Here is a 27,781-nt window from a genome sequence, read left to right as displayed (position 1 = left end):
GGAAACCATATCTGGTGCTGGGGATCAAACCGGGGTGAGCGACATACAAGGCAAGGACCTTATTCCTTGTGCTGTTTCTCCAGTCCAGGATCTGAATTCATAACAAGCATTTTTGTGCTTCTTCCTTTTTTTAAAAAAAAATAATGTAGGAGTACTGCTATTTATTCAGCCATTGATTAAGCTGATTGAATTGGGCATGAATTCCACAGTTTTTGTGCTTCTGGTGGGCAGCCAGCTTTGGGAGTGAGGCATGGTAGGGTGAGGGCGGGTAACTGGGGCCCTGACAAAGGAAACTATTTTCTGTGAGGGGAGCACTGGGGCTGGAGTGCTAGCTCAACAGGCTGGAGCCCACACTGCTTTCAGGTCTGGGTTCCATCAGCAATCCGCTGGGTGCTGCTGAGCTGCTCCTGAGCACAAAGTCAGGAGTAGCATCTATATATCACTAAGTGTGGCCATCTCCCAGCCCCAGTAAAGGGAGCGCTGAGTCAGAACTTCTCCCCAAACCCTGGGGTATATTTGAGCCAGGAAGCAAGAATTAAAATTGTGGGGTTTGTATGGGGGGGTGCAGTGGGCTGGGTGGGCTCTGTCAGAAAGACTCCCTCCTTCTGGGACTTGCAGTTCCCCTTTTGAGAGTCGTTCCTAGTTTCAGGCTAGTGTTCTTTTATTTGTTTTTTTGTTTGTTTTTAGTGAAAAGGGAAACATTTCTTGAATTCTTTTTCTGTTTTGGTGTGTGTGTGGGGGGAGTAGGGCACACTCGTTTGTTCTCGGGACCTATTCCTGGCTCGGTGCTTGGGGGCTGTTCCTGGCAGTGCTTGGGAGACCATGCAGTCCTGGGGACTCAAACCCGGGACCTCACACGCGCATGCCAAATGCACTGCCACTGAGCCACCGCCCCCACCCACTTTTGGAATTCTTGAAAAGACAATAAGAATCCAGAGTAGGCCCTTTATCTACTTTCAGCACACATCTCCCATCCTGAGTGATGGCTTCTCAGTATCTGTATTGCAAACCATAATGCCCAGAGTAGAGAGAGAGTAAGAGGGAAACTGTCTGTCATAGAGGCATGGGGAGGGGTGGGGAGAGGTGGGGTGGGGGAAGGGATACCGGGGACATTGGTGGTGGAGAATGTGCACTGGCGGAGGATGGGTGTTCAATCGTTGTATGACTGAAACTCAAACATGAAAGCTTTGTAACTCTCACGGTGGTTCAATTGAAAAAAAAAAAAAGAATTCACAGTAGGAAGTAAACTGGTTTGTTCTGGGTTGCAGAGACCAAATCACATGTTCCCTAGTTCCTTACATCCATGTGTCGAAGCTCTACCTACCAAATGTGACTGTACTGGGAGCTAAGGCATTTGGGAGAGAATTAAGTTTGAATGAAGTTGGGCAGGATTAGTTGCCTTCGTAGGAGAGGAAGATAGAAGGGTGCTCATTCTGGGGCGCCCCGGGGAAGGCCCCGTGAGCACACAGGGATGGCAACTGGCTGCAAGTCAGGAGGAGAATCCTCAGCAGAACCTACCCCCGCTGACACCCCAATCTCGGACTTCCAGTTTCCTGAAGTGGGAGCCACGAATTTCCTCGCCTAAGTCATCTAGCCTAAGATACTGTGTAGTGACAGCAAGACACCGGCTTAGAGGGAAGTCACCGGAAGGTCAGGGAGTCTGTGTGTGTGTGTGTGTGTGTGTGTGTGTGTGTGTGTGTGTGTGTGTGTGTGTGTGTGTGTGTGTGTGAAGGAGCCCAGAACTGATACTTTGGTCTGAAGGTTTCTAAAGGCCAAAGAGGGCTCAGAGGGATTTAGGGGGGAATTCTCGTGGGATTAGAGACTAAGACGTCGGTACGAGTGTCTGCCGCACAGGCAGAGATGCTATTTCGGGGACGTGTGAGCCTGCGTTCTGAATGGCTTTCAACTCTGCTCACCAGAATAATCAAGAACATTGTTCAAATGTTCTTGGCTATTCTTGCCCCTGATTTGAAGAGTCCCACCCCAGGGTGCCAGGCTGGTATCAAGGTGGTGTGGCCAGGGGAAGGGCAGGTGTACACAGTGGCCAGGCTTGAATCCGAGCTTTAGACCAGCAGCTTTTGACTTCTGGCACTGACGGGCACCCATCCATGGCCCAGCAGTTGGGAACCATGGTGTGAAGCAGTAGCCACCTTTCTGTGGACTGGCGGGGTATTCCTGTGGGCCAGGATGGGCTGGGGACCCCTGGTTTTCAGGGCTTGGTGGCAGGGTTCGTTAGACCCAGGAGGCAGGGCTGCTGTGTGGGGTTTCAGCTTCAGATCTGCCATGGAACCCAAGAATCTACATTTTTTTTTTTGAAGTAAAACAGATTTTATTTGGAGGCTTTAAAGGGGGAGAGAGAGAGACCAGGACCCAGCTTTAGAAGTGCCAGGAAGCATTCTTTCTGCTCCAGAGGGTGGGGACATGCGGAGAATACTTTCAAATGGCACAGAATCTTAAACTAAGGAGTTTGACAGAAAGCTTATTTATGTGTTTCTTAAATATATCACCTCTGCATGGCATTTCACCGAGGCTGGCCAGTGATGGCACTGACTTAAGATCTCTGTCAAAAATAAAGCTAAAAGAAAAATACGAGCCTATGGGAATTCTGTGTCAAGGAAGCAAAAAATGAACTTTTACCCTGAGTGACACCCCCAGCTCAGACGTTTCAGAACTTTTTTTGGTATATTTGTTTTGCAGTACCAGGAATTGAACCTGGAATCTCTTGCCTGCAATGCATCAACTTGACCACAGAGCCACATCCCTAGCCCCAAGAAAAACTTCAAACAGAACAGTACAGGTGGAATGTTTTGCTTTTCTCAATGTGGCACTTGCCGTGGTGCCAGAGAGGGAACCAGGGGCTCCAGCATGCAAAACACACGTGCACTTGCCCTTGAGCTAGCTCTCAGCCCCGGTGTGCGAATTTGGTAAAAGAGAGCCTGAAACAGTGCGTGCTCAGGTCTGGGGAGAGGGGAGCATTCTTCTCAGGGGTGCTCCGGCTCTGCCCATTAACTTCTGAGTGACTGTGGACAACCGTTTATTTCTCCCTCCCAGTTCAAGTATGAAGTCAGAAAGGGCTGGAGTCTTTCCAGCTCAGAGTGAAATGAGTCCCAAAGAACTGAAGAGCCGAGGGGGCCAGAGTGATCGTATCACCTCGGTAGGGCATCTGCCTTGCATGCGGCCAACATGGGTTTGATTCCCGGCATCCCATATGGCCTCCTGAGTACCACCAGCAGTAATTCCTGAGTGCAGAGCCAGGAGTAACCCCTGAGCACTGCTGAGAATGGCCCAAAAATCAGAATTAAAATCCAGCAGCTCTTCTGGCCAGGGAGAGTTGTCCTTTTGTGTCCTCTGACAAAAGCCTAAGATAGGGACCTTTGTTTAAGCTTGTGGAGAAGCTGGAATGTGCTCAGTGGCCGGCCCAGGAGGGAATTTATGGACCACTGGTTTTCCACAAGTGTGCAGACCCCCCTCCTTCCTAAAAATGAGCATCCCTCTTCTCCTGCTCATAAAAACTGCTTCTTGTGACTCTGTAGACAGGATAGCAGCTCAGAGGGTGTCACCTTCCAACCTGCCTCCTTGGTGCTAACTCTGGTGGATTGGCTTTTCAGTGAATGTGATCCAAGTGGCCAGAGAGGGCAGGGCCTGGCCAGCGGGCTGGGAGGGCGGTGCTGAAAGCTGGGGATCTCTCTGTCAGATCCCTGATGCCCTTCACCCAGAGCCACTGTTACCTCACCTGGCTCTCTAGCCTGGGTTTATGTGTATAGTTCTATTTATTTATTTTGCTTTTTGGGTCACACCTGGTGAAGCACAGGGGTTACTCCTGGCTCATGCACTCAGGAATTACTCCTGGCGGTGCTCGGGGGACCATATGGGATGATGGGAATCGAACCCGGGTCGGCCGCGTGCAAGGCAAACGCCCTACCTGCTGTGCTTTTGCTCCAGCCCTCTGCATATAGTTCTATTTAGACAAAAACAAAACAAAGCAAAAAACAAAACCAAAAACAACAACAAACGCACAAGGGGCGGGTAATCTTTGGGGCCTACACTGGACAATAGTTACTGTGAGGGTTCCAGCGTCTCCATTCCTCTGGGCCAGTGAGAAACTGGAGGAGCCCCCCGAGGCCCGGGGGGGTTAACCCCCTGCCCCCCCCAGGGAGCTCCAGCAGCCCACACCCTCCTACTCGCCCCAGCATCAGGCCGGCGTTGAGCTGAGCAAACAGCTATTCTTGGAGCAGCCCTGGCACCAGCAACAAAGGCGCCCATTGTGCCCGATCCCACTGGGCAGGAGGAGTCGCTCAGAATCCCCGGCCGAAACCCGAGGGAGCGGGGGGCTCTGGGGCTTCATCTGTCCCTGCCTCTCGGAGAGGGGACTGGCAGGGGATCCAGCACCAAAGAGCAGGCGTGTTGGCAGTGGCCTGACCTCCTGCTTAAAGACAGGGTGGGGGGTGGCGGGGCGGCCAGTTCCTGGGACCATCAGCTCACCTTCGCACCCCGCGGGGCCTGGGCCCTGCCTCGGGTGTACTTTGGGAATCAATGCATGACAGCAGTCAGTCTTCATGGTCTGTCATGCTACCCTCACAGGCACTTCCTGGTTTTTGGTTCTGCTTGTCTGTTGGGTTCAGGGACTACTCCCGACTCAGTGCTCGGCATGCCCTTTGAGGCTGAGGATTGGACTCAGGTCTCCCACATGCCGCCCATGTACTCCAGCCCTTTGAGCCAGCTCCCCAGGTGCTCCCTTGTTTTGCGGGGGATACCCAGTGGGACTCAGGGGCTACTTCTGGCTTATGGCCCTAGGATCGTGCTCGGTGCCTGGGAGCCCACGCAGGGCTGGGGATTGAGTGCAGGCTCCTGTATGCCCTGCAAATGCTCCTCCTGCTGCGCTGTCTCTCCCCCTCCCCTTTGATGTTAAATAAGCCACCGGCTCACTTGCCAACTTGAAAAGATCCAGTAACTACTCAAATAATAACACTCTAACTTTTCTTTAAAATCACCATTTCTTTATTATAACATCCGGCTGCTCTCAGGGCTTCCTACTGACTCTGCACTCAGGAATCACTCCTGGGGGTGCTCAGGGGACCTTACAGGATGCTAGAAATCAAATTCAGGTTGCCTGTATGTAAAGCAAGCACCCTAAACCTGGTACTATCTCTCCATCCCCAGACATTTTTTTTTTTTGGCGGGGGGAGGTCACACTCAGAGATGCTCAGGGGTTATTCCTGGCTCTGTACTCAGGAATTACTCCCGGCAGTGCTCAGGGGACCATATGGGATGCCGAAGATCGAACGCAGGTCAGGTGTGTGCAAGGCAAGTGTCCTATCAGCTGTACTATCTCTCCATCTCCTCACCGCCCCCTTTTTTTTTTTGAAAAAGTTTTGACCAAACCTAGTGGTGCTCAGGGATCACTCTTGGCTCTGTGCTCAGGGGACATTCCCATATGAGGTTCTAGGGGTCACACTGGGGTCACCCACATGCCAGGCGAGTGCCTTACCCCCTGTGAGGCATGATCTCTGCAGCCCAAAGTCCTCACACTTGAGCCCACTTTCTCAGCGTGCATCAACCCGACCCTCCCGCTTCATCCCCTGCAGCATGGCCACGCGCTCACCCCGGCCTCTTCTGTCTCGGGGAATATTGTGCAGAGGCCGCTCCCCCTGCAGTGCTGTCCCCCGACTTCTCTGTCTGGACTTCTCTGTCTGACCGGAGGCGGCCAGAGGCCCAGGGTCCTGGAGATACTGGGGGAAGGGTGTGGTGAGAGGGGGAGGGAGAGTGTGGCCCGGGGGGAGGAGGCACTGTGCTCCTGAGAGTACTGGGAGGGGGTGCAGGGTGGGGAGTGGACTTCAGCGAGGGAGCTGGGAGCAGGGGAGCAAAATGGTGACCACGTGGGGGTGGGGTGGGCACTGTGGAAGGGGCAGAACTGGTGGCCCCATGGGGATGCAACAGAGGAGCTCTGAGCCAGCAGGGCCTGAAGCGGGGCCACAGAACCACACGGGAAAAGTCCCTGCTCTGTTTGCAGACAGAGATAAAAGGTTCCCCCAAACGGTGCTGAAGACGCGTCCCCCTGAGGTCTCTGCTGGGTTCCTCGCCAAGAAGCTTTTACTCTGGTCTAGTCTAAGTTCCTTTTTGTTTTGTATCGGGCCACACCCAGAGTTACTCCCGACTCTGTGCTCAGGAATCACTCCTGGTGGGGCTTGGGGGACCATATAGGATGCCGGAAATCGAACTCAGGTCATCTCTACACAAGGCAAGCACCTCCCCTCCCCAGACTCTCTCCACCCCTAGCCTAAAGTCATTTCCAGCCCATGGCTTGAGTCCCTTGGAATCTGAGTCCGGGGGAACCCCCCCAGTAACTCTTCTGGGGGGGATTTAGAGGTTCTACAAGCTGACGTCTGCCCAGTCCCACCAATGCCAGGTGGCTTCTGGAGAGCCCGGCAGCCTCTCTGGGCTCTGATCTCAGGAACAGGAAACTTACGGAGCCCCAGACTGGAGGGCAGGACAAGCCAGCTCCTAGGTGGCACTGGGCTCTGTTTGTCCACCCGCCCTGGGCCTCATTAACACCAGCCAGGGGTCACCGTTCCAGTGACCCCAGTTCCTGGCAGCCTGGGTGTGACATCCTGTCCTCAAACCTTCGCAGAGTGTCAGGGGGGTTTGTGGTGCCAGCCTGCCATGCGGTGCCATGGTGAGCGCCCTTAAGGAATGGGAGGGAGGAAAGGTCTTGCAGGTGGCATGGCGGTGCCCGACACCCTGAGGTGGGCAGGGCTGAGTGGAGGCAGGGCGGGAATCCTCCTCAGACAGCCTGTCTGCCTGGAATCGCAGCTGGGCAAGGCACCCCTCCACAGCTGCCTGGGCCCTCGCCACAGGGGAGAAGCAACCTTTGGGTCTGGGTTTTGGTTCACACCCAGAGCTGCTCAGCACTTACTCCTGATTCTGTGCCAAAGGATCCCTCCTGGCAGTGCTCAGGGGGCTCTATAGGTAGGATGGGGGGGACAGAACCTAGGGGAGAAACAATCCTATCTAGGGTCCCTTCCTCCCCAGATACCGTCAAGGACTCCCTCCTGCCTGCAGAACAAAGCCCAAATCTGATCCCAGCATGCAAGGCCTTCTGGGAGAGCACCTCAGGTCTCTCATTTCACTCCCCAGGTCCCTTAAACGAGGCTCTCTCTGTTCCCGATAGCCCACCGTTCCTACCAGGTCCCTTTGCTCCTATGTGGCATGTCCTGGTCACACTCAGAAACCCCATCCATCCTTCAAGATCCAGCTTTATTGCCACCTCCTCCAGGAAGTCTTCCCCGCTCCCACCAACCAAAACTCATCTCTCCTTTCCTTTGGTATTGTCTCAAACAACACTGAACCAAATTTCACTTTCAGAGTTGTGGGCTGTGAGGTCATGTCTCATCACTATTTGTCTTAATAATAGGGTAAGAAATCCAATACGAATTCATGGTTATTACTTATTGTGTATTTATTATGGGCCAGACACTATTCCAAGCTTTAGCTCATATGATCGCGATCCACCCTTCTTTTGGAAAAACATTTCTGGCAGTGCCAGGAGTCAAACTCGGTATCTCATGCATGCAGGATTCTCTGGGGAATTGCGGAAACATCCCCAGGCCCTCCTTTCTGACAAGTCATCTTTCTGTGGGGTCTGGACTCAGGCCAGCCAGATGAGCACTTCGCTTCGAGTGTCACACAGGAACTGTCAGAATGAGGTGTCTGAACCCTGAGACTGGCTGCTCCCTTACTGAGAGGGGACCCACAGGTAAAGGCTCTCCCAGGCCAGGACATCTGGGGGAGCAGGGGGGCAGGTGTCAGACGTGGCTCAGGAGAGGGTCAGATGGGAAGTGCTTAGCGGCCTCTAAAACAATGATTTTCAACTTTTTTTTATTCTTGAGGGATGGGACTCCTGAGAAGTGCTCAGGGGCCTGAGATCACATCCATAATATGTGGCCAGCTATCTGGGACGGCTCAAAGTGAGGCCCCAAGGATGTTGGGTTGCTGGGGCCGGTGGTGCTGGGACAGCCTGCTGTGCCTGGGGGCCTCCAGGGCTGCCCCTGGTGGAGCTGGAGGAGGCACGTGGTATTGGGGGTTGAACTAGGGTCCTGGTGCATGCAAAGCATGTGCCCCTAACCACTGAGCTCTCTTCCAGGCCCCCATTTCCAACCTTTTTAAGCCTGTGGACCTGTGGTTAAGAACACAGTGTTAAGAGGCACAGCAGGTAGGTAGGGCACTTGCCTTGTACTCGGTTGGCCTGGGTTCAATCCCCGACATACCCTATTCTCTCCCAAGCACCATCAGGAATGTGTCCTGAGCACAGAGCCAGGAGTAAACCCTGAGCATCATCAGGTGTGGCCCACAAACAAACAGACAAGGAGGTAATTCTTTCTAGGACAGGAAATTTCAGTGGCCCAGCACCTGCTGGCAGAGGGACTGTCAAAACCCACCACCTGAGAGCACCTATTTATTTCATGGTGGGGTTCATAGGCCCACAGAGGGGATGCCCTGGGCTGGCTCCCGGCCCTGAGCTCGGGGGTGAGACGCTGAGATAAGCAGGCTGGATCAGACAAAGTCCCTGGGCAGACGCTTCAGCACGGCTGGGCAGGACAGACGGAGCTGACCCCTCCACCCAACTGGCCCCCCTAAAGTTTAACAGTGTGTCTGTTGCGGGGGGTAGCAGAGTGAGACCCCTCACCAGCACCATCTTGGCTGGTGGGCGTCCTGTCCCCTCTCAGGGACCTGTGGGCAGGCAGGACGGCTCCCGGGGACCCTGCCATGCTGGGGACTCAGACTCGTCGCCGGCCACCTGCCAGGGCCTCCTCTGAGCTCAGCCTCCCTGGGAACCAGCCTGAAATCCGAACCCTGGCGCAACTCTGGCAGGGCTCTTTGCACAGGGTGAGGGCGCTGGGTGATTTTCTAATTTATGGGGTCATCTGACCTGGCTTGATACATCCCACTGGCATCTTTTCAGGGGCGAGTGCCTCTGGCCAAGTATGATCACATGCCCTTGACCTTCCACTGATCCATGCAATGTGCTATCCCCCCATGCTTCGAGTCTCACACAGGAACTGTCACAGTGAGGCCTCTGAGCTCTGAGACTGGCTGCTTCCTTACTGGGAGGGAATCCACAGTAAAGGCTCTCCCAGGTCTCACCTGGTCAGAGGCTGGAGAAGTAGCTCAGCCCACCCATAGCCAGTTTCCCACATGCACTCGTGCATGCACCCACCATCCACCCGCCTGCCCATCCATTCATCCGCCCACCCACCCACCCATCCACCCACCCACTCATCCAGCCATCCACTCACCCATCCAACCATTCATCCATCCATCCATCCATCCATCCATCCATCCATCCATCCATCCATCCATCCATCCATCCATCCATCCATCCAATCATCCATCCATCTGTCCATCCACCCACCCATCCATCTATCCATCAACCTACCCACACATTTACCACCCCTACACCTACCCACTCATCCATCCATCTACCCATCCATCCATCCACCCATCCATCCATCTAACCACTCATCCATCTACTCATCCATCCACCCACCCACCCACCCACCCATCCATCTATCCAACCACTCATCCATCCATCTATCCCTCCACACATCCATCTATCCATCCACCCACCCACCCATCTATCTACTCACCCATTTACCACCCCTCCACCTACCCACTCATCCATCCATCCAACCACTCATTCATTCACTCATTCACTCATCCATCCACCCATCCACCCACCCATCCATCCATCCATCCATCCATCCATCCATCCATCCATCCATCCAAGGGGTCAGCCTGCATCCACTGCTAGGCTGGGGGGATTTGCAACAAGTAAGTGGAGGACACACATCTGGCTCCTCATCTAATTTTTCCCATCTGTAAAAGGAGGATAATTATAGTTCTTAACTCACAAAGATGTTGTAGGGGCCAGAGAAATAGTGCAGGGGTAGGGCCTTGCACGTTGCTGACCCGGGTTCAATCCCTGGCACCACTTATGATCCCCTGAGCCGACCATGTATGATTCCCAAGTGCAGACAGAGGAAGTCATAAACACCACTGGGTATGGCCCAATACTCAATAAATGAAGTTGTAGCTTTATTCTTTCTTTCTTTCTTTCTTTCTTTCTTTCTTTCTTTCTTTCTTTCTTTCTTTCTTTCTTTCTTTCTTTCTTTCTTTCTTTCTTTCTTTCTTTCTTTCTTTCTTTCTTTCTTTCTTTCTTTCTTTCTTTCTTTCTTTCTGTGGTATTCAGAATCAGAGCCAGCTACTCATTCAAGCAGGTCAAGTGCTCCCCACTACTGAGCCACAAGCCTCGCCCGCCCTTGAGGTTCTGACATGTGGATGATCCGACACAGACAAGGGGAGCGTGCAAGGGACCGAGAAAGCTGCGGGCATGGGAAAGGGTGTTTGATCAGCTCATGAGTAAGACAGCAGGAAAGTTTGGCCAAGAGGAACAATGGGAGTGAGAGAGAGTGCCTGGGTCCTGGGTCCTGGGCCCTGGGAAGAGTTCCTGCCTGCCAGGAAACACAGTTGGTCCAAAACAGCACCTAGAGGGGGACCATGAGCTGAGGCTCTGTTGGGGCCCGGAGGACGTGCCAGGCTGAGGGAGCAGCTCCTGCAAAGGCGCTGAGTCAGGGATGAGCTTGCTCATTGAAGTGCTCTGAGCACCCACAAAGCCAGCAAGCTGGGAGGGAGCATGTGTGGTAGGAGCGGGGACCTGTGGGGGTGAGACCCTCTGCAATGGGAAGAGCGGCACCCTGGTCACAGGAGAGCAGGGAGGGCATTTGCCTGGCATGAGGCCCACCTGGGCTAGGTCCCCGGCATCCCATATGGTCCCCTGAGCTCGCCAGGAGTGATCTTTCAGAATCACTCACACCGATGGGTGGGGGTGGGGGGCAGAAAGAACATGTTGGACATGAGTGGGAGGAGTGAGGGGGGATGGAGCGTCTCCAGACCCTGCTCCAGGCCGGCTGCACAGATGGTGGGACCTCCTGCCCTGGTACTTCTCTGCTCTTTGGCCAGAGAGAGCAACAAGGCCCTGGGATGGGGGCACACCCCAGGCACCCTGAGCAAGGGTGCTCACTCTCCCAGCATTTCCCGTATGGCTCAATAGGAGGCCAACTGTGACCTCAGCACTGCTCTGCAGAGGCCAGAGACCTCTTTGCTGTTGTTGCTTTGGACCACATCCCGCAGTGCTCAGGAATCACTCCTGGTGGGGCTTGGGGGACCATACAGAGTACCGGGGATGGGACTGGGCTTCGCGGCCTGCAATCAAGCCCTACCCACTGCGCTATTCCATGGCCCTAGGGACCATATATTTTTTTGGGGGGGGTCATACTGGTGGTGCTCATGGATTACTCCCATCTCTGAGCTTAGGCATCCTCCTGGCGGTGCTCAGGGGCCCACATGGGGTGCCTGGGATTGAACCCAGGTCAGCTGCCAGGGCCCGCCTTTAACATTAGGTCTGCCCTGAAGCTCTGGCAGATCTCCTGCAGGTTTGGATGGAACCTTTCAGAGAAGGGTCTCCCTCTCCCAGAGAGAGCTTTCATCTGTCCTGCCAGCTTCCATGGAGCTGCTTTCATGGCCTGGCCTGAGGGTCAGCAGGGGAGGGGGGCAGTGTGTGGTCACCCGCTTCCCTCACTCCAGTGCTGCCCTCTCCCCTGTCCTAGAGTTAGATGCGGTCTCTGGGCAGGCGCGGGGGCACCATCTCTCCCCTGTGGGATGCCCCTCGCCAGCTCAGAGAGCAGTGAGGGTCAGCTCTGGGTCAGCTCTGAGCACAGGGGAGCGTGTGGGCACTGTGCGTGGTGGTGGGGGGCCGTTTCAGACCCAAGAGGGGCAGCTGGAGCCAGTGAGGGTCTGGACAACACCTTCAGTGCTTATTTCTAGGGAAAAGAAATGCTATTCCTCTCTCTCTGTGCTTTGACTCAGAGCTTGCTGGGGGCTAGCATGGGCTTTGCATGTGGGAGGTTTGGGTTTCGTCCCTGGCATGACACAGGCTCTGAACACCACCAGGAACTGTACCGGTAGAGCCCTGCGCCCCCAAAACAAACAAGCAAGCAAACAAACAAACAAACCCAATCATGAAGTGTTTGGTAGGGAATGCGGCATGACATATGAGCTCTGCTGGGGGCTGTTTCACTGCTCTTGGCTATGGCTGGACTTCAGGGCTCTGCTCTCTGGGGGTGGGGCAGAGTCTTAAGTGCAGGTGGGGGGTTGGGGAGCCACATGGCATGGCTGGTTTCTTGAGAAAGGTGTCCCTCCCCACACCTCCCCCACTTCCTGTCCCTACTCGGGCTGGGCCTCTCTGCCAGGCAGGACAGGGGGCGGGCGGGTGGAGGTCCTCCAAGCACGGCTGCCTTCCCTACTCCCCATCTCCCTCCCGAGGCACCATGCAACCATCCAGCTTGCTCCTAAGTGCCCCGGTGAACAAACAGGCAGGACAGTAACAGCTGAGGCTTATAGATCGAGTGCCCTGGCACCCGGCCTGGCGCCCACTCCCTGGCAGTGCCCAGGTCAGGCTTGGGTGTGGGGGAAGGGAGCCTTCCAGGGCATTGATGTCTGGACCACACATCTCCCCTGCATTCTGACTCTCAGACACCTCCTGAGGGGTCCAGGTGGACCACCGCGGTCTGGGTGGCCACATGGAGAAAGCGGGCCCCAGCTGGGGGGATGGCCCTGGGCCATTGGTCTCAGGGAGGAAGCCAAGACTTGATGGTATCAGTGTGGTCAGGGGTTGTGTAGGAGGGGGCAGGAAATTGTCTGGGCAGGGCTGCCAAGGCCATGGTGGGGAGGGGACAGGGACCTGGCTGGAGAAGTGGGTGCCAAGATACCAGGGCGGCCTTTGGGCTGGGGAGAGGCGGGTGGCCCAGACGACAGCATGATTTGTGAGGACTAAGCCAGGCTGGCACCTCTAGCTCAGCTCCAGGCGCTGAGAGGTCAGAGGACCTGCCCGGGGCTGTCACCACGTAGAGACCTGTGTGCTGCCCCCTCTCGCCGCTGCCCCTCCCACAGAGCAAAGGAACATGGCACAGGTTGGGGGGCCCAGGGCTTCGGGGATCTTGCCACCCCCACTCACACTGGCCATGCGCCTTCTTGAGGCTGCCTCCCCTACACAGGCAGAGCCCTGACTTGGCTGCTTCCTGGGGTGAAGGTCGAGGAGGGGGCCTGACGTCAACCCTGCACCCACATTCTGCTGTCCCAGGCATCCACGTCCTACCAGGTCCCTGGGCAGAAGAGGGTGCAGGCATAGAGTCCCAAATTGGGACTTCCCTGCACCCCTTGCCCAGAATCCTGTGGCCTCGGAAAGGGCTGCCAGGGCTGAAGTACTTACCTGCAGGCACAGGCACCCAGCTTCAATCCCAGTGCTGCACGGCCTCCCCAGCCCTCGGGGGCCCTACTACCACCGGGAAGCCTGTCCCCCAAAACCAAACCAGCCCAGAGGCACAGAGCCTCCATGCCAGGGGACCAGCTCCCTCCCTGACCCCAGAGGGACATCAGGAGAGGCATTTTGTGCTTGGGGACTGTGGTCAGTAGCAGCCCCCACTGGGTGAATTGGAAGCCTGCGCAAAGCCGGGGCCAGATTCTGCTCTGGGCAGCCATTCTGCGCTGGCCCGGTCTCCTGCCCCAGCTTTCTCAGACCTGGAGGAAGCTCGAATGGTCTGGGAGAGGGGTGGGAGGCGGGCTGAGGTGTGTGGTGAGTCAGGAGGGTCTGAGACCCAGGGAGGGAGGAAAGAGGAGTTGCTGAGAGAGAGCAGGGGGGTCAGAGGGAGGGCTGAGGGGGTCAGGTGGCAAGAGAACGCAGCAGAGGAAGGAAGGGACCGTGATGGAGCTGGTGGGACGGTGTCAAGGGATCCGGGAGAGGCGGACACCAATTTGGGGCGCTGTCAGGTTTTAAGGGGGAGGTTCTTAAGATTCGGAGGCGCGGGGAACGCAGGGCAGAGGAAGAACGGGGGCGCCCAGCGTCCAGGGAGGGGCACAGGCCTCGTGGAAGGCCAGAGAGGAGGCTGTGGGGGTCTCGGGGCTGCTCACCTGTAGACATCGGTCCAGAGGTGAGTGCCGAGCACGTAGACCGCCTCCACGCGGCTACCGTGCTGCAGCCGCACCGTCCGTTCGCGCAGCATCCTGGCCGCTGCTCCCGGTGCACCTGCGCCAGGTAAGCCCGCTGCAGCCTCCGCAGCGGCCGCGGCCCAGCGCGCTTTATCCGGCCGCCGGGGGGCGTGTCGGGGGCGTGTCGGGGCGGGACTAGGCGCTTTCTTACAGGCTGCGAGACCCGTCCGTCAGGCATAGCCACGCCCTCCAGCTCTTCCTGCCCTCTAGTGGCCAGTGATGTTCATTCATCTCTCCAGGACTGAGTCTTCTTGAAGGACCCTTGCAAACTCAGAGAAAAGGAGAACTAGCCTCTACCCCTCCAGCCCCAAATCCTCTGACCATTACCCTAGAGAAAGTGGCGGGAGAACCCAGCTGCCTAAGGGGCACCCACCTTTCGGACACCTACTCCTTGGCAGATACTGGGTATGGACCAGGGCACCTCCCTTCTATGACAGCTCAATTCCGTTTTGTCCTGGAGGCCCCGAGACAGGGGCGGGTGGGTGGGTGAGGCGCATGGCTCAGACACAAGGGTCCGATTCTAGGTGGGGATTGCTAGGGAAGAAGGAATAACAACCGAACTCAATGCGAGCTCTCTGCCATGTTTCCAGCGGTGCTTTTCATGAGTGGTGGCCAAATAATGCCACCACTTAACAGATAAAGAAAGCGAGATGTGGAGGAGAGGGGAAAGAATTCACCCTGGTCTTGTGGTGGGAAAATGAGCAGAAGAAGGGCAACTAGAAGCAGGACCTCTGAGTGACCTATTCTAGGAATTGGGAAAAGATAAATAGGTCATAAATCACAAAACTATAACCAGAAAGGTGCAGATGAGTCAGACCAATCAGATTAAACAGGAATGGGAGGGGGGTCACTAAAACAATAAGTAAATGTCTATATGGAACTAAAACCAGACTGTATTAATCACTGCTTGTACTTCTCATTACGTAGGGGAGCAACTGTTGTGTATGTTAGATGAGAAAACCGTCCCCACAGAATTAGTGTGCCCTGGATATAAACTCTGTGTGAACTGCATTTGGGGCCCTACCCATTTTGGCATTAGCTAGGTCAAGACCTCATCATGCATTAAATAAAACTTGACTCTCCCTTAATCTCTCCAGTGCCTGTGTCTGATTCTTGGTGAGCGTCTGTACGAGTTTATTCGCCCCTAAGAGTGGCAAAGCCAGGAAAGGCTGCTGGTGTGTGTGTGGGGCGGGGGGGGGGTGGAGGGTGGGGAGGTGCACACAAGTTCTCTTCATTGATTGAGGAGGAAACCCATTTCTAGTCCCAGCCTTTACGCTGTGACCTTGAATAATTCACCCTGCCATTCCCAACCTCCTTGTCCTCACCTTGATCAAACTGATCTCTCCGAAGAGATGTAAGGAGTACATTAAAAGAGATGATATAACAGGCCTAGAGTGATAGTACGGCGTGTAAGATGCTTGCCTTGCACGCGGCCAACCCCTGTTCAATCCCTGGCATCCCACATGGTGCCCTGAACACCTTCAGGAGTGATCTCTAAGTACAGAGCCAGGAGTAAGCCCTGAGCATCACCAGGTATAGTCGCCAAACGAAACAAAGCAAACAAAAAGAGACAAAATTACAGACACACTCTAGGTGCTGGCACAAAGCAAGTGGTCCCCAAGGAAAGAAACTGTGGCTGGAGAGTCGGCTGTGTGGTGGAGTGCATGTCTCAGATGTGTGAGCCCCTGGGTTCGGGCCCTAGCACCTGAAGCAAAAGGAAAGAAAGGAGTGAAATGCTTAGTCCTTAGAGGATGCCCCCAGACCAGCGAGTCCCATCCCGGCCCTGCCCCTGGCTCACAGCCGCAAAGTGGGGCCCCGAAGCCTGCTCTTGTGCCCAGCGCCTCCTGGGGTTTAAAATAGCTGAAGTGGTCACAGCTGTTGGCGGATTCAGGGCCGGAGGTCTGTCCCCCATCACGGCTGCTCCCGCCGCTCCCCTGGCGTCTGGAAGAGCCAGGAGCCAGCTCCCAGAGACTTCGGGGGAATGAACGGCAGCTGAAGGCAGGCTTAACTGGGCCAGCTCCTGGCACCGACCTCCCCCTGCACCCCCAGCTCTGGCCAAGCTTGTGGTCAGAGAGCCTAGACAGGGAGGAGTCAGTCTGAACCATTTTCTGCAAGGACCCTTTCCTGGGGGTCCCTCTGAGCTAGGTTTGGGGGGACCTGGGTGGATGGACACATGTACCATAGAGGCTTGCCTGGAGGAGACAGACCCCTTCCAGCGCATCACCCCGCAACCACTTGAACGGAAAGACCTGCCAACCACATCTGACCTTGACGTAAAAACTAGAACTAGGAGGTCACCGTGACACCAGGAGCAGGGCACCCCTGGGAATGTGCTGGAGCATGACCCTGCAGAATGTACCCACAGGCCACAGGCACATGGGGTGGCTGGGTGGCACACTCACAGCACCCCTCACTGTGCCAGCAGCCGGGCCGGGGGGGCTCTGCGATGAGTCACTGAACTATTATTATCCCCACTTTGCACGGAGGCACCCACCGGCTTGCAGGGAGGAGCATGCCCTTCGGAGCGGCAAAGCCAGGGTCAAGTTCAGCTTTGGCTTCTGCTAGCGGGTCACTGAGGGGACCTTGGTTTACTCTTCTTCTTGGGATACCTTGCCCATGGGTTTATAAGGAACAATGAATCATAGGCAGCAAAATGCTTAGCATGGGAGGGTCCAGCACAGATTCTAGTCCAACAGACAGTTATGTTCTACACAGTTTTTGAAAAACAGGTTTTGAGAGTACTGATATTTAAAAAAAATTTTTTATTAGTGAATCACTGTGAGGTACAGTTATAAACTTATGAACTTTCATGTTTGCATTTCAGTCATATAGTGATTGTTTACCCATCCCTCCACCTGTGCACATTCTCCTCCACCAGTGTTCCCAATATCCCTCCCCCCACCACTCCACCCTGCCTCTGTGGCAGGGCATTCCCTTTTGTTCTCTCTCCTTTTGGGTGTTGTAGTTTGCAGTAGAGGTATTGAGTGGTCTTCATGTTCGGTCTATGGTCTACTTTTAGTTCGCATCTTCCAACCTGAATGGGTCCTCCCAACATCCTCTACTTGGTGTTCCCTTCTCTATCTCAGCTGCCTTTTCCCCCAGAGTGTGAGGCCAGTTTCCAAGCTGTGGGGCAGACCTCCTGATTCTTATCTCTACTACTCTTGGGTGTTAGTCTCCCACTCTGTTACTTTATATTCCACAGATGAATGCGATCTTTCTATGTCTGTCTGTCTCTTTCTTACTCATTTCACTTAACATGATACTTTCCATGTTGATCCACTTATATGCAAATTTCATGACTTCATCTTTTCTAACAGCTGCATAGTATTCCATTGTGTAGATGTACCAAATGTATTCGCAACGCTCGCCTGTCCTTTACCAACTACAAGAACAAGATGACTGCCCTCTGACGTCCTGATGGATCTATCACATCTTCCAGAAGGGCAATGGGGAGGATTATTCATGACTTCTACTCAGATCACTTTGACAGCCATGTCCATCTGCCCACATACCAAATTCCGAAGGATGGATATGTCGTTCCCAACATCCTCCCTTCCGAATTCTGACACAGCCATTTTGTCGGTAAAGACACGTACAGTACCCGGTCCAGACAAGGTCAGACCCAAACACCTGAAGAATCTGCCGCCAGTACTTGTCAATACACTGGCTCAGCTCTTCACACGCTACCTGTCTGAACGCAAGGTTCTGTCCCAATGGAAAACCAGCAGGACCGTCCTGTTGTACAAGAAGGGAGACATCCACAACATCGGCAACTATTACTCAATCTGCCTGTTGTCCGTCGTCTACAAGTTGTTCACTCGAGTCATCCTGAATAGAATAGGCAGAACACTAGATGAAGGACAACCATGCAAGCAAGCCGGGTTCCAAAAAGGATTCAGCACGTTCCACCATATCCACACAGTGACCAAGCTCATCGAAGTTTTGCGAGAGTTCAAGATGCCGCTCTGTCTAATGTTCATCGATTTAAAGAACGCCTTTGAATCTGTTGAGACTAGACTGAAGCGGTCATCGAAGCCCTAGCCAAACAGGGCATTCAAACTCAGTACATCAAGATCCCCGTGTATTACGGATTCACCACCAGGATCTCACCATTCTACAAGGAAGTGATCATTGACGTAAAGAGAGGGGTTCGGCAGGGTGATACCATTTCACCGAAACTCTTCAGTGCCACCTTCGAGAACATCATGCGACGACTGGAATGGGAAAGAATGGGAGTGAAGATAGGTAGTTGGCAACTACACCACCTCCGCTTCGCTGATGACATCGTAATAACACCAAACGTTCTAATAACACCAAACCAAGTGGCACAAATGCTGGCTGACTTGGACTGCGAGTGTAGAAAGGTTGGACTGCAGCTGAATCTCAGCAAAACGATGTTCATGAAAAATGAACTAGTCTCTGACATTCCATTTGCTCTCAGTGGAACGAACATCTCCAAATGCAGCAGCTATGTGTACCCGGGTCGAGAACTCAACATGAGGATTGACTTGGCGCCAGAACTGCGCAGGAGAAAGAGAGCAGCGTGGAACGCCTTCAAGAGCATCAAAGAAGTTGTTAAGAGGACAAAGAACTCTGGGCACATCTTTTCGACTCAACCGTTCTTCCTGCACTAACATATGCCTCAGAGACCTGGGCCCTACGCAAACAGGATGAGAATGCTATTTGTGTATCCCAAAGAGATATCGAAGGAGCTATGCTTGAAGTATCATGTTTCACTCAAGTGAGACAAGTCCAGAGTTCCAACCTCTGCCAACGAACAAGAATCAGGGACACTGTCTTGTTTGCCAAGGCGTCAAAAATCAGATGGGCCGGACACGTAATATGATTCAGAGATGACCGCTGGACTAGAGCTGTTACTGACTGGATTTCACAGGACGTCAAAAGACCGCATGACCGCCTACCAACGAGATGGTTAGACTTCTTTGTCAAAACCCTGAATGAATGGTTTGAGGCTCTTCCTGTTCCTGGAGCGAGCAGCTATCATTTGGCTACACTAGCACTCGACAGGTCTGAATGAAGACGTTACTGGCGCCCGCTCAAGCAAATCAAAGATCAATGGGATGACAAGTGATACAAGTGATACAAGATGTACCAAAGTTTCTTTAACCAGTCATCTGTTTTTGGGAACTCTGTTTTTTTTTTTCCAGATTTTGGCTATTGTAAACAGTGCTGCAATGAACATACAAATGCAGATAAGTACCGACATTTTTAAAATTTATTAATTGGCAAGGGCAGGGGTGGTGTCTGGTCTTCACCCAACTGTGTTCACAGCTTACTCCTGGCTCTGTGCTCAGGGATCACTCTTGGTGGGGGTGGGGTGGGGTACATATGTGGTGCCAGGAATTGAACCTGAGTCAGCCGCATATAAAGTAAATGCCCTACCTGCTCTTAGGCCCTTCATTTGATGGACCGAGCCCCAGGCCCACTAGGGAGGGTGTCTGCTTGACTCAAAGTCTAATGAAATTATTCTGGGGGTGGGTTGGGTCACTCCCAGTGATTCTCAGGGGACCATGCAGGCCTTCTGCATGTAATATGTGTCCTGGCCCTTGAATCACTCTCTGGCACTAAGTGCATCCGTGGAGACTGGAGAGATATCCAGAGGTTAAGGCGTTTATCTTGCATGCATCTGGCCTAAGTTTGATCCCTGGCACCCTCTATGGAGTGACCCCTGTGGAGAGAGCCGGGAGTCAGTCCTGAGCACTTGTGGGTGTGTCCCCCCAACAGAACAAAACAAAAAGTTCATCTATGGAGCTGGGAAAACAGTTCAAAGGGTTAGTGCACAGGCTTCGTGGTGGGGGTGGAGTGGGGGACCATATGTGTTGAAATGATGCTACTTTGGATATATTGGGTTAAATAAGAATATAGCACTGTAGCACTGTCGTCCCGTTGTTCATCTATTTGCTCGAGCGGGCACCTGTAACGTCTCCATTGTGAGACTTGTTGTTACTGTTTTTGGCATATCGAATACACCACGGGTAGCTTGCCAGGCTCTGCCATGCAGGAGGAATACTCTTGGTAGCTTGCCGGGCTTGCTGAGAGGGATGGAGGAATCGAACCCGGGTCGGCCGTGTGCAAGGCAAACACCCTACCTGCTGTGCCATTGCTCCAGTCCCTAAATAATAATATATTATTAAAATTCATCATCATCATTATCATCATCATCATCATCATCATCATCCCGTGGATCGTCGAATTTCTCGAGCAGTCTCAGTAATATCTCCATCCATCCAAGCCCTGAGATTTTAGAAGCCTCTCTCTACTCGTCCTTCCAATGATGCTGTACTGGAGGCTCTTTCAGGATCAAGGGAATGAGACCCAGCTTATTACTGGTTTTGGCATATGAATACACCATGGGGACCTTGTGAAACTCTCCCATGTGGGCAGGAAACTCCCAGTAGTTTGCCACGTTCTCCCAGAGGGAGAAGTAGGCTATAAGATGTCTTCCGGTAGCTTGCTTTTAAGTCTCTGGATGCTGGCCATTGACAGGATTACACAGTGCCGGGGCAGTCCCTGGTGTGACCGCCTAGCAACTGGGAAATGGGAAATCTGGGCGGAGGAGCCCCATCCCGATCCGAGCAGGCTTAGAGGTCTCAGCCCCGGGTCCCACACACCTGGGTTCCTCTGCCGGTTCCTTCATGTTTGAGGCTCGTCCGAACGTGTGGAGAGGGGCCTTGAGCGTGGCTGTGGTTAAAATTCATACCACCTATTAATTTAATTTTAAAAATACAGCTATGGAAAACCTATGTGTAAAATCTGCATTGTGGCTTGCTTTATATTGTTTGTGTGTGTGTTTTGGGGCTGATGCTCAGGGCCTATTTCTCACTCTGTGCTCAGAAGTGATCCCTGGTTGTGCCCTGCAGGACAGGCGTCCAGCTAGGACCCAGGGCAGGTACTGCAAGGACTATCTCTCCTGCTCCCCGGGTTATATTTCTATCAGCGAGTGCTGGTCTGGAGGGACTGTGGCTACTGGGCTCAGTATTGATTCTCCTGGAGCGCTGGCGCTTGGACTTCCTATTTGATGAAGAAAGGACCCTGTGAGGTCACTGTCACTGTCATTGTCATCCCGTTGCTCATCGACTTGTTCGAGCGGGCGGGCACCAGTAACGTCTCTGTGAGGTCAAGGGCGGGAAAAGACGCCTGGGAAAAAGGAACTATGCAGGTGCAGAGGGAGGTGGTGGCCACGAGGTGGCGCCAGAGACCCACTTTCTCAGTAGGGGGAAGAAACGAATTTTTCACCTGAAAGATGGTTTTCAGGGGCTTGACTCTAACAACAGATGCAGCATCTCTCTCTCTCTCTCTCTCTCTCTCTCTCTCAGACCAATACTTTTGCTCTTGAAACTTCTCAATGTTCTCAATGGGTGGTTAGAGTCAGGGTTCAGGGACTCCAGTGATGTGAGGCCTATAAAGTGGAAATCTGTCCCCGGACAGAGGAACAACTGAGGCTGAGAGACTATCAAGCTCAGAGAGGACCAGTGACCTGACAGAAGTCACACAGCTTATGTGTTGGTCAGAGTTGGTTCTTTTTGTGCCTCTTCTTTTATGTCTCAATGCTTTGGTATTTTGAGATGGGGTTGTTAATGCATTTTAATGAGCACTTAATAAGCAATTGCCGAGCCTGGGCCTCGTGCCCCTGGGCTGGCCTGGAGGAGAGGTACATAAAGCACCTCGAGCCCCACAAGATCTCTAGCAGGCGCCACACAGGTGTGGGTGCAGGTGCCCCCTTGCCTGGAGTACCCCACCTTGGGCAGGAGGGTGGGCGCTGCTGTCATTCTTGCTACACCGCCCCATCAAACAGTTTCATTTCTAAAATCAGGATTTGAATCCGGCCCTGAGCACGGCTGCTGGGGAAGTCCCGGACAGATCCCCTGAGTGATACCACTCCCTCGAGGCTCCAGGCTTGGAGACCTCTCGCGGTGAGAGGGGTGGCTGATGGTGGCCTCCCTTCCCAGGCTGTAGTGAATTTATGTATTTATTGGGCTTTGGGCCACACCCACTGGTGCTGACTCCTGGCTCTGAGCTTAGGGATCACTCCTAGCGACCGTGGGGGACTGACCATACAGGGTGCTGGGGAGTCGAACCCCGATTGGCTATGTGCAAGGCAAGCGCCTAGTGCTGTCCTATGGCTCTGGCCCCAGTGCTGTAGTGGAGCTTAAGCCAGCTGACATACACAAGTGGCCCAGATGTGGGCAGTGCCCGCTGCACCCTCAGCCAAGTTCCTGAGGTGCTCATGGTTCGCCTTGGTGGACCTCTGCTTCAGTCACGGCATCGAGGAGGCACCTAGCAGGGAGCACACACGGCACACAAGGCTGGAAAGGGAGGGGCTGGGAGGGTTGGGTGGGGGGGACGGCACACCCCAGGGCGGAGGTTGCCACTGGGAATTCAGCTCCAGTTCTTTATTTGGGAGGGAGCCCCAACAGCTGGGGTGGGCTGGAGCATCTGGGAAGCCGTGTGAGGTCAAGGGCGGGGGAGGGGGGAAAGGAAAAGGAAACAGTGTTTCCTATGTAAAAGGAAACACTATTTCTTTTTTCCATGTTTCTCTTCCCACTGCCTGGAGGACTGCTTGGTGGGACACCCTGTGTTCCCGGGTCTGCCACCTGCAGGTCACAGATACCGATGCTGCTGGAAATCAGGATGGTGGGCATAGCCTTGGCTCTGGCACCGAATGGAAACGTTGATTCAAGTGGAGAAAAGAAAGGCAGGCTTCCTGGAAGAGGAGGGCTTTGTTTGTCTTTGACGGATGAGCAGGAGCTTGGGACATTCCTGCCAGAGTACCGGGGGGGGGGGGTGGAATCTGCAGGAGATGCTGGTGGTGGTGGGGTGTGTGTGGGGGGGGATGCTGTGTGAGTCAGTGCTCACAGGAGGGGATATCTGGGGGGCATGGACCAAGGAAATCACCCTGGAGGTTGGGAAGATAAGTCAAAGGGCTGCAGTGCACGCTTTGCACGCAGGCAGCCTAGGTTTGATCCCCAGCTCTGCACGGTTCCCAGAGCGACCTCTGAGCACTGAGCTGGGAGTCATCCCTGAGCAACACTTGGGTGTGGCCCCCCAAACAAAAGCAAACCAAGCAACCTGCAAACCAGTGGAGAGAAACAATCCTGAGTGCCAGGGCCAGAGAATGTTCGGGTGGGTTCCATGGGCAGGCAGGAGGGAGCTGGGGAAGACGGGACTCCCACGGGCTGCTACAGTGCTGGGTGGCACGGGAGGGGGCCCCGACAGGACAGCAGCGTCAATCGTCAAGAGCGGCCACGTGCAGATTGAAGAACTTCTTGTCTCACACCCAGGAACCCTGGAGTTTCTGGAACTCTTTCTCTGTCCTTGAAGGACACCTCAAGTGATCTCTTCCGAGGGGCTGCATTTCTGTGCCTCCCGCAGGGGGCGCCACTGACCCAGGGCTTTCGCCACATTAGGACTAGCAGGAAGGAGCTGGTTGCGGTGGATTCCATTTTACTATTATTAATTATTACTATTTTGTTTACAGGGGCCACACCCATGCTGGTGTGGGGACTGGGGCACCTGGTGCCAGGGATTGAACTCGGGGCTTTGTGTATCCTAGGTGGGCGTGCACTCTACCACTGGAACCAACTCTCAGGAAACTTGGATTCTGATTTTGGGGGGTGGGGGAGGAATGGAGAGGGGAAGAAGAGGATCTGGGTCACAGGACTGGGTCCTGGAGTACTAGTCCTGGCTCTGTGCTCAGGGGACTGTGTGGTGGTTGGGCTTGGTTGCATGCAACTGCCTTAGCCCTTATCCTCCCTCTCCATCTCCCAAAATCTTCTTGTATGAATGTATTCACTTCTAAAATAATTTTCAGGGACTTTGGCTGAATGCTCGGTTGCGATCTTGGTTAATGAAATACGTTTAAATATTTAAACTGCATTTATGAATTTAATATATCTAGTTTTTTTTTTAAAAAAAATGCTTCATTGGCCTTGACGACAAAGAAAGTTTTGTCAAGGACTCCAATGGTTCTTGAAAATCGAATAGCTTATACTTGTAAATATGGTGAGGTTAAATTATCATAACCGTTCTGACATTGCTGACAAATGTGTGAAGAGCTCAATTTAAAAATCACAAGTCTTCAAGGCTGGAGTCTACCCATATGGCGAGGAAGGCTTTTGCTTTGCACGCGTCTGACCTGGGTTCAATCCCTGGCACCCTTATTGTCCCCTGAGCTCTCTAGACGTGAGGGAGGAGCCAGGAGTGAGCCCTTCGCACCGTCAGGGGTGGCCCCCAAGTCAAACCGAGCCAAAACAATATCACAAATCTAAATCAATTATTTGTGTATTTCTATTTATTTGTCAAGGTGCCAGGGACTGAAAGTAAGCAAGTTAAGTGCCCTGCTACTCAGCTACACACTCAGCCCAGGAATGTGCATTTTATTTTAATTTTTAGCTTTTTTTTTGGTTTTGGGTCACACATGGAGATACTTGGGGACTGCTTCGGGCAGGGGAAACAAATGAGATGCCGGAAACTGGGTCTACTATGCAAGGCAAGGGCCTGGTGCTCCAGAGGCCCCCTACGACTTGTGCATTTCATTTTATTTATTGGCTTGTTGGGTCACATCTGGCGATGCTCAGCAGTTACTTCTGGTTCTGCACTCAGGAATTACTCCTCTTGGAGCTCAGGGGACCTTATGGGATGCTGAAGATGGAACCCTGGCTGACTGCGTGCAAGGCAAGTGTCCTACCTGCTATCCTGTCGCTTCAGTCCCATCAGCTGGAAACCAGGTAAGAGAGACACATGAAAGCCACTTAGTTGGAGACTAAGTTTCAGAGAAGCAGTGGACATTCATACCAAGTCCCAGGTATTGCTCAGAACACAGACGGTTATTTGCTGTTTATCTACCATCTGAACTCAGTGCTGGGTGATAGTTTCAGCCCCTTTTCTGTCACTGCGTGGTCCTGGAGCCCGTGTGGATGCAGACTACAGTAGGTGTAAGGGACAAAGGGGGTCCCCATCCCACTAAGGCTCTTCCAGACCGGAAAACAGTCAAATAGACACCAGATGCACGAAGAGAGGAAAAGCAAAGAAGCTGAAGGGCAGTGGTGGCCCTCCAGTGTCGGACGGAGATACCCCGTAAGCCCGGCAACACAGGGCTCCTCCAGCCCAGCCTGGGGCTCCTCAACTACACAGTACACACATGCTGCAGAGACCTTTCCCGGGCCAGTGTGGCCTGCCCACAGTGCGGGATGGACGGGCACATGACTCAAAAGCAGCGACTGACCAGCGGGGTTGGCAGGGCTGGAAAGAAAGGAAGGAAGAAAGAAGGAAGGAGAGAAAGAAAGAAAAAGGAAAGAAGGAAGAAAAGAATGAAGGAAGAGAGGAAAGATAAAGGAAGGAGAGAGAGAAAGATTGGAAGGAAGGAAGGAAGGAAAGAAGGAAGGAAGGAAGGAAGGAAGGAAGGAAGGAAGGAAGGAAGGAAGGAAGGAAGGAAGGAAGGAAGGAAGGAAAGAGCTGAACACAGGTTTTCTTCTTGGGGTGCTGGACCCTGGCTGGATTGGACCCTGCAGAGGCACATCCCAGGACAATTTCCAAGTGGGTCCTTTGTTCTGTAAGAGTCCAGGGTCTGGGGAGTCCGTGCTTCTTGCTGTTATTCATGGGGGACCCTGGCACACAGGACCTTCCACAGTGCCCTGAGATCTGACTCTGTGTGTGTGTGTGTGTGTGTGTGTGTGTGTGCGCGCGCGCAAGTGTGTGTAGCTTACTTAGAAAGATGTGAGGGGAGGGAGAGGGAGATGTACGTGTTTGAGGGAGACCCAGGTTTCCTCTGAGAGGAAACAGGCAGGCAAAGAAACCCAGCGACAAGCAAGAGAGAGAATGTTCCAGGGCGAGCCGGCTTGAAGGGCAGGTCTGAGCTCTGACATTCCGACTGGCGCCACCGCCCTGAGGGCAGACAGGAGAAGGCCGGTCAGAGCAAAGCCGGGGCGCGGGTCCGAGCAGCTGAGCCCCTGCTCAGAGACCCGTGAGAGATGTCAGGGCCCCGCTCAGACGAGCGGGATAGCACAGTCCCTCTCTGAGCCCGAGGCCTCTCCCCACTCTGAGACCCGCCCTAGGAGCCCCCATGGGGGGTATGTGGAGCCGCACTTGCACCCAGCCAGGCAGCAGGGCTGGGTGACAAGGTACTGGAAGAGGGCCACGCCTCAGGCTCTGTCTTGGTGAGCAGGACTCTGTACACAGAGGTGGTGAGCCACACGCACACACTACGCACGCACACACTCACACATGCACACACTCATACATGCACACACATGTGCATACACTCACACACACTCATACACACTCATACACACACATACTCACACATGCACACTCACACATTCACACATGCACACACTCATACACATATACACACTCACATATGCACATACACACTTACATGCACATACATACATACACACACACTCACACATGCACACACATGCACAATCACTGGCACACTCATTCATACACTCACACACTCAGACATATACACACATTCACACACTCACTGACACATTCATACACAAATACACTCACACATTCACACACTCACTGCCACACACATTAATATGCTCACACACACACTGACACACACATTCATACACTCACAGACACACACAAACACACACACCTCCTTTGCTCACGCTCAGTTCCATGCAGAAGTCTCGCATTCAGGACCTCATCTTCTCACATAACCCAGCCTAGCGGTTACCCTGCAAGCACTGAGGCTTCTCCTGTGCACAGAAGCCAAAACAATGGCACTGGCGTTCAAGCAGAGAAAGAGCTTTACTGGGGCCAGACAGATGGCTGGAGACAGGGTGAGGAACTCGCCTTGCATTCTGCCAACCCTGGTCACACCTATGGTTCTGTAAACACTGTGCTCAGGGTCACTCCAGAGCACAGAGCTGGGAGTAGCTCCTGAGTACTATCAGGTGTAGCCCAACGACTCAGGAAGAAAGAAGGAAAGAAGGGAGGGAGGGAGGGAGAAGGGAGGGAAGAAGGGAGGAAGGAAGGAAGGGAGGGAGGGAGGAAGGGATGGAGGAGGGAGGGAAGAAGAAAAGAAGGAAGGGAGGGAGGGAGGGAGGGAGGAAGGAGGAAGGGAGAAAGGAAGGGAGGGAGGGAGGGAGGAAGGAGGAAGGGAGGGAGGAAGGGAGGGAGGAAGGAGGAAGGGAGGGAGGAAGGGAGGGAAGATGGGAGGGAGGAAAGAGGAAAGGAGGGAGGAAGGGAGGGAGGAAGGAGGAAGGGAGGGAGGAAGAAGGGAGGAAGGGAGGGAGGAAGAAAGGGAGGAAGGGAAGGAGGAATGGAGGAAGGAAGGAGGGAGAAAGGAGGGAGGAAGGGAGGGAGGAAGGGGGCTGGAGGCAGTGCTCTGGGAAAGGTGCCTTCCTTGCATGTGGCCAATCTGTTTGGTCCCCATATGGTCCCCCAAGCTTTCAGGGAGTAATTCCTGAGTACAGAGCCAGGAATTACTGAGCACTGCCTAATGTGACCCAAAAACCAAAAAAAAAAAAAAAAAAAAAAAGGAAAGCAAGCAAGCAAGCAAGAAAGAAAGAAAAAAAGAGAGAGAGAGAAAGGAAGAGAGGGCTGGTGGGAATTGCTGCAGGTTGGCAAGGAGACGGCGTCATGACTCCCATCTACCCACCCTGGGCCACGGGTTTATTGACTGTTTTGTGGGTTTATTGTC

The 27,781-nt window shown here is 53.6% G+C and overlaps 1 protein-coding gene across 1 annotated transcript in view; it reads right to left on the bottom strand.

Moving 5' to 3' along the window:
* Positions 1-14,193, bottom strand: part of PADI2 (peptidyl arginine deiminase 2) — a 58,627-nt gene extending 44,434 nt beyond the window's left edge. The window contains exon 1 of the mRNA XM_004603664.2: positions 14,023-14,193. Within this exon, the coding sequence (XP_004603721.2) occupies positions 14,023-14,114 (92 nt within the window). The 5' untranslated portion in view covers positions 14,115-14,193. The remainder of the gene's footprint in view (positions 1-14,022) is intronic.
* Between the last annotated feature and the right edge of the window lie 13,588 nt (positions 14,194-27,781).

This window comes from Sorex araneus, chromosome 5 (assembly GCF_027595985.1).
Source record: "Sorex araneus isolate mSorAra2 chromosome 5, mSorAra2.pri, whole genome shotgun sequence".
NCBI classification, from domain to species: domain Eukaryota; kingdom Metazoa; phylum Chordata; class Mammalia; order Eulipotyphla; family Soricidae; genus Sorex; species Sorex araneus.
The sequence above is the reverse complement of the archived record's forward strand: the minus strand, read 5'-3'. Positions and strand labels throughout refer to the sequence as shown.